Source organism: Marmota marmota, unplaced genomic scaffold (genome assembly GCF_001458135.2).
Source record: "Marmota marmota marmota unplaced genomic scaffold, marMar, whole genome shotgun sequence".
NCBI lineage: Eukaryota > Metazoa > Chordata > Mammalia > Rodentia > Sciuridae > Marmota > Marmota marmota.
In genome coordinates, this window is record NW_026003255.1 from 1 (window position 1) to 7,308 (window position 7,308).

Below are 7,308 nucleotides of genomic sequence, written 5' to 3' on the forward strand. Positions count from 1 at the left end.
GGTATCAGGGCTGAGGGTCAAGCAGCTTAGACCTTGTACCATCACTTTCCAAGGGGATGGAATCTCCTCTTTCGGGTTCTTAGAAATATCTTCCCTTTCAATCTGGCAGTAATGGCATTTACATCCATTCTGGTCTTTACCATGAGATAAAGAGATCTTCCCTTCCCTTTCAACTTGATAAGGTGCCATGTTTTTGAGGGCTTTCTGTCTTATGTTCCCCATGAACGTCTTTTTCCTCTGGGGGAATGCTGACCTTTCCCACTGCCTCTCTTCTTCAGTTGTCTCATCCCTGTACTGGAAGTGGAGCAACTCCTCTGGTAGAGGGGTGAAATAGTTGCTAACAGGACCAGGGGTGAAATCAATGAGGTCCAGGTTTTGTATTTCACAGAATGATGGTGGCTGGGAGGTTGTCCTAACTTTCTTGGGTATTTTTTCAGCTGGAATCGGGGATGAATCAGAATTTGAAGTTGGGGCATCACTCTCTAGGGGATCCATGGAGTTGTCTGGCTAAAGGTCCTCTTGGATCTTCAGGTCTGGACAGGTTCTCACATTACTTGAAATTAGTGAAGTAAGGACTGCAGCCAAAAGTTGCCCAACTGCAAAAAATGGTGGAGGGGAAAGATCAGGGAGGGTCACATAAACATTTTTTTTAAGTTTTTATATGCCTCAGTCGGAAGTTTTATCAGTAATTGAGTTAAGGATGTCACATACAGTTGAAGTCATATTAAAGTGACATCCTTTGTTCAGGCTCCATTGCAGGCTTGGAAGCCAAATTTCCGGTAGTTATCAAATTATTAAGCTACATCTCAGGAATTTTGCATCATTGGCTACAATGAGTACACCTAGTAGCCAGATTTTTTATACCAATTTTCATTAAAAAGAACTAGGGCTTTAGGAGAAATGGCTGATTCTAGAAGACTAAGGAAGCATAACATTTTAATAAAACACAGTATCTAGGAAAGACTGAGGAAATGTTATGGACTGTTGCATGCACAGATAACCCTTCAGTACTGACCTGAGACTTTATAGGATATTCTTCTAATAGCTATTTGTCATTACAAAAGATTAACTAACCCAATACATATTCAACTGGGCTCACCTGTTTCAAGTAATTTACATACCCTGATATGCTGCTCTTTCTTCTGGGATGCTTTCCTTCCCCTTCCATCTGGCTAACTTCTATATACCTTCATCTCTTACATTATACTTACAATTATCTAAGACGTTTTGTTTGTACCTCTGATATTGGGTTATTTCCTCTATGTGCAGCAGAGCCATACAATGACATTCTCTCTATTGGAAAGCATTGATCACAGTTCCTCATCAGTGCCTCTTTTATTAAATTTTTCCTAACAGACTAGGAGCTCCTTGAGGAAGGGATCATGCATAACTTTTCCTTCCCTGTCTGTGGACCAAACAGAATCTAGGGGACTCGTTTACATAACTAGTATCATAGTTAAATATCAGACATTAGAGAGGGTAGTAACCAAGTATGAAGCCATAAAAGGAATTCCTGCTCATCCACCAAAGGTTAAAATTGGATGAAAGCATACAATAAACTTATGTTTTACTGAATGGAACAAGTTGGAGATTTGTTTTAAATTTTACAAATAGATCACTGCTGTCTACAGGTTCAGAAAAACCTAAGTAGAAATGCAATCTAAGGACTGAGTGTTTCCAGGAAAGATTTCCTTCCTCATAACAGAATTCACACAGGTCAGTCCCTTATTTTCCATTGGATGTCCTTTTGTCTGGATATAGTACATGAAACTATGACCACAGATTTGGTTACAAAAGGAAAATTGAGCTGAGAAGAAAACTATCCAGTAAGGATAGAAGCTAAGAAATATGGAGTTTTGTTATTTTGTCAAACTATAGAGCTACTAAATTAATTGTGCTAGAACCACTATACATATGAACTTTTAGTTATATAAGATTTTGTCATCATAGGTTAAGCTAATACTAATCATGTTTTCTCTGTACCAGGAATCTATCTTAATCAAGTTACCCTAGTCCTGTTGAGGGATTCAACTTCTGGTCCTTCTTTGTCCCTAGAGAGCAGGATGTGAGGACAGAAAAATTATATGAATAAATAATGGTTCTCAAATTTTCCAGGTTGATGAAAACTATAAACACACAGATTCAAGAAGCTTAACAAAGTCCAATCATGAGTAACATGAAGAAAAATACTATTCTAAGCCCCAGATATTCAAATAGCTCAAAACCAGTAAAATAGAGAAAAATCCTAAAAACTGTCAGAGACAAACAAGACTCTTTAATTACAGGAAAAGAATTTTTTCCCTGAACAATGCAAGTGAAGACACATAGGGACATCTTTAAAATACATAAGGAAAACATACCTACAATCTTAGAATTCTATATGCAGTGAAAATTATCTTTCAAGAACAATGGCAAAATAAAGTATTTGTCAGGCACAGAAAACCTGAGAGAATTCATGACTTAGAGACCCATACTGCAAGAAATGCTAACAGAAATCTTTTAGGTAGAAGGACAATGATTCCATTTGGAAATATTGACCCATTCAAGAGAATGAAAAACACCAGAAGTAGTAAGTGCATGGGTGAAAAAATAAGATTATTTTCCTAGTATTTAAACTCTTGAAAAATATTTGGCTGATAATATAACAAAAATGTTGCATGAGGATTTTAGCATACAAAAATGCAGAACGCATGAAAAAATAATACAAAGGTTTGGAAGAGGCAGATGGAGTGTACTGTAATGTTTTCATGGTATACATTAAGTTATGTAACACTACTTAAAAGTATATGGGGTAGATTGTAATTATATATTAAGCCAAGACCAAACACGAAAATAACGAAGAAAATAAAATAGAACCATAAAAATATAAAAAAAGCAGGAAAAAGAGGAAGAGGTAATAAAGGATAGATGGAACAAAGAGAACAAAATCAGCCATCAGAGGAATCCTTTGCCCCTGGAACAGTGCCATCCTGTGGGAAATGTTGCTTAAAGAATTTTAGTTGCATTTTAGAATACAGTAGTTTGTACACACAGGACATGCCTACCACATAAATGGCCCTCAATAAATATTTGTATTTGGTGAGAAAGAAGTGTCTGGTGTAGAGAAGGGGCTCAGAGAATTATAGCTGTCTTCCTTGTTGTGTAAGGCCAGAGGCTACCAATGAGGGATCAGTGCTCACCGCTGAAATACAGAGAGGGGGCATTGCTTGAACGTGTTCTCCACCACCCACCAAGCTGTTCAGACGAGGCTCCTGGAAGTCCTTGTCTTCTGAGCAGGTGCCTCTCACTCTCCAGAGAAGTGCCACCTTAGAACATCCACCCCCCACACCCAGCTTGGAGAGTAGCCCTGAGGTAGAAAGTAGGATATGGATTTCTTTGTAGTTTCCTCCAAAACGCCCCAATCAAACCTCAAATTTATTTTCTAATTCTTTTACATTTCCAGTTACACCTTGTTCAGTTACAGGTATTAAAAATAGTTATATGAACTCCAGAAATATGGAGGTTTTCACTGTCATATTATTGTAATTATATGTTAAGCCAAGACCTACTAAAGAATAACCAAGAGTAATAAAAATGTTTGTTATTTCCAATAACTGAATGTTGAATTCTGCAAACTATACTAAGCTATGCTAGGCTCGGTTAACTTAGGACCAAGCTCAGGCTCAGCAAAGGAAAGTAACTCGGCCAAGATTAATGTAAACAATATGTGACAAAGTCCTAATTTAGCACCTCAGCCTGTGAACTTTCTTCACACATTACCAAGAAAATATTGACAGTTCTGAAAGAAAAAGTAGTATAAAAAAGTAGTATAACTTAAAATCAAATTTGGGATGGAGTTAATATATACAATTATATATATATAATTGACCAGTTTCCTCTTAAATAGAGGTTAAAGCTGATGAAGAATTCACAAATGAAAAAAAAATTTCTTGATAGAATATGGTGGGATTTCATTAAAACACTCTACATGGGAAAAGTTAATTTTGGCTCACTTAAAGGTTATAAGAAATATATTTTTAAAGTATTGATATATTTAGCCTAAGTGGTTTGCAAGTATATTATATGAAATATTATCTTTCTTGAATAATCTTTAATCTTATTTCATTAGCCATTTTTGCTATAAAGGGAGTATATTCAGGGTATCTTAGAACTGCAAAGGCACAAGGAAGGAAATATCTCAGACACAAATTCTATTAATTTTTTATATATATCCATACAAACTTTTTTAAATCTGTGGGTGTAGATATACATATGCATATCTTACAACATTAAGATTATACTTTATATACATTTTTGCCCAACATATTTTGTTCAATTGTCTTATTTTCACATTTTTTAAAGTGTAATAATTTATAAGCAAATATTTAATAGAGAACAACTAGGAAAGTAGTAAGGAAAGAAATTTCTAAATACAAATCTCACCTTAAAATCTATGTCAAATAAAAGCTGAGACATTGGTTGCTTTAAAAGACAAATGACTTTTGAGTAGCCAGTAAGGATAATTTTCCTAGGATATCAAGATAATCAGCGGGAAAATATTTTATAACAGTGAAAAATCCTAAAATGAAATCTGTAGAGCTTCATAGAAGAAAAATATAACTTACTTACCACTCTACAAGAGAGTTTAAATAAATCAAGAGACTCACAGGGTAACTTGATAGTAAGGCTGGTGGTTGGCTGGAGTGTTGATAAAGGGACGATAGTCACCATGGCCCTCAATGGTCATGAATCCCCCAGGACCCACTGACATCATGGGTCTACCTCACAATCCCATGGCTGTGTTGCCATGGCACATCATGGCTGCCTTGTGGTGAAGTAACTTCATCAGAACCAGATCAGACGACGCCTCTTCAATCCTAATGCCCCTGCTTGGCCTTGCTGGAGTGGGGAATAAAAATATAGGAGGTAAGAAGGAGGCATGGGGGTATTCGTGCCCCCAATGCGATTGACAGAGATTAGACAACTCACCACAATAAATGAACCACAAGTTATTATGCTTCTCCCATTACCACCCTTGAGGGAATGGAAGCTCTTCTGGGACTGAGATCTTTGTTTTGTGCACTGCTGTATCCCAAATATCCAGAACATTGTCTGACACACAGTGTCACTTAATAAAACATGTAGATTAAACAAACATGTCTGACTCTGCCAAGACACATTGAGAACATTCAGAGCAAAGACCCTAGTCTTTAGAAATCCTGCTAGGCACCTTTGAATATCACATCAATCAATGAATTACCAGATTTAGGTCATTAATTATCACCTTCAAAGTCATTATTTTCTTGATGCTCTATGTGACCATGGCTTGATGACTTTATTTCAGCAAATAGCTTCACCTAACCAAAACAAAACTGAAAGAAGAAAAGTGGCACAGGATTGATCACACACACCTGGGATAAGACGCTGGTTTATTGTCAGGAGCCTGACAAGGCTGCTCTGCACAAAGACAGGGACAGCAGCAGCAAGCTAGGGAGAGCAGCACAACAACCCCTTGAATGTTACCTTTTATAGGCTAGAATCATGGCCTCGTGCTAGGGGCAGGTTTAGTCTGGACTGACATAGTAAGTATCCCCTCATCTTGTGGAAGGCGAGTTTGTTTCTTGGGAACAGAGACAGGCAGTTTTCCTATCTCTCAGAGGGCAAACAGGGAAACCAGCATGTCCCTTTATCTTCTCAAGGAGAGAACAGGGAAACCAGTACGTCCCCATCTCAGGGGCCAGTAAGTTGTCTCCAATCTCTCAATGAGAGAAGAGGGAGAGACCAGCAGGTGTCCAGGCCAAATGTTTCTGGCCCACTTCTGAAATTCATATGTTGAAATACTAACCCACAAAGTGATAGCATTAGGAAGTGGGGACACTGGACAGGTCTTTAGTTTATGAAAGTACTATTCTCATTAATGGAATTAATCCAATTAATACATGCCTGTACAAAGGGTAAGTTTTTCCCTTTCACTACATGAGGATACAGTGAGAAGTTGCCATCCATGAACCAGAAAGCAGGCCCTAACACAACACAACATCTCCTGAAGTAACTGAAAGCTCGATCCCTGTCGCCAATGCCAATCAGTGCCAATTTAATAATGAGGACATGGTTTTGAGAAAAAGTAAAAGAAATTTTATTGCTTTGCTAGCAAACCGGAAACACAGGGGGCTCCTGTCCCAAAGACTGTGACTCTCTGGACCAGGAGAGACAGGGGCTTTTAAAGGAACTCATCAAGGAATACATTCCAGGTGTGCTCTGATAGGGGGTCCCAGGGCTCCCTGATGGCCTGCTAGGATTCACTTGTTAATTCCCTTCCCAGATCCTCAGCAAGCATCTCCTTCCTGTAGTGGGTGTGTTCAAGGGCAGTTAACCAGGGGAAGAAAAGATGACACTGTCTCCCTAATCTTGTTAGGGAGGGGGAGAAGGGAGAAGAGAGGGGGAAAAGCATTTTAAAAAATAAGCCTTAGAGCAAGAGGGCTACTTTCCGAAGGTAAAGGGACCACTGTTACACTGATGCCTTCCTTGATCATGGCCTTCTCAGTCTCAAGAACTGTAAGGAATAAATTTCTGTTGTCTATAAACCACCCATTCTAGGTATTGTGATGGCATCTGGACACAGGAAGATAATAGTAAAATCCTACACTTTCTACAAATTCATAGTGAAAGAAAGTTGAATGGTGGTTGCCAGGAACTGGGAGGAGGGAGCAAGGGGGAGTTGTTGTATGGGTACAGAGTTTCAGTCTTACAAGATGCTCTGGAGATTGTTTTAAAATAATATGAATTTAAAGAACAGTACTGAACTATACACATGAAATGATTAAAAAGGGAAATTTCATGTTATGTACCTTTTATCACTACTAAAAACTTTCAAGAATTAAAATTACAGAAGACAACCTGCATAATTATATGTGGTTTATGTTTTATAGTCATAGATAAGAATTCAGAGATCCAGAGACATTAGGTAACTTTCTCAGAATCAAACAGGTAGAGTAAGGGAAGGCTGGGACTCCAACCCAAGTCTATTTGATGCTAAAGCCCATTGCAATACAGAAAGTCCCCAAGTTTATTACTTCCAAGTGAATCCCCCTGGTTTCTTGCACCTTTTTCTCACTGATCCAGCACTCCCTGGCCCTCAGTCCATCTCCTCTTCACAATTTCAGCTGCTCCTCCTTTCAGGGAACACCCACAAGATCCTCTGACAGGCTGCCAATAAATCCAACACTGAAGCCTGCTACAACAGAGAAAGGGGGGAACTTAAATGTCTTTGGGGAGCATTAAACAATAGTTCCTTCCACTTGACTACAGACCATTAAGGAGTGCACACTC

General features: G+C 38.3%; 1 protein-coding gene across 1 annotated transcript; it reads right to left on the minus strand.

Moving 5' to 3' along the window:
* Window positions 1-39: 39 nt before the first annotated feature.
* On the minus strand, window positions 40-495 carry LOC107134208 (protein FAM156A/FAM156B-like; the record flags this gene model as incomplete). Its single annotated transcript, XM_015476331.1, has 1 exon — window positions 40-495. A coding segment is annotated over exon 1 (456 nt), but the record flags the coding sequence as incomplete, so codon positions are not given.
* Between the last annotated feature and the right edge of the window lie 6,813 nt (window positions 496-7,308).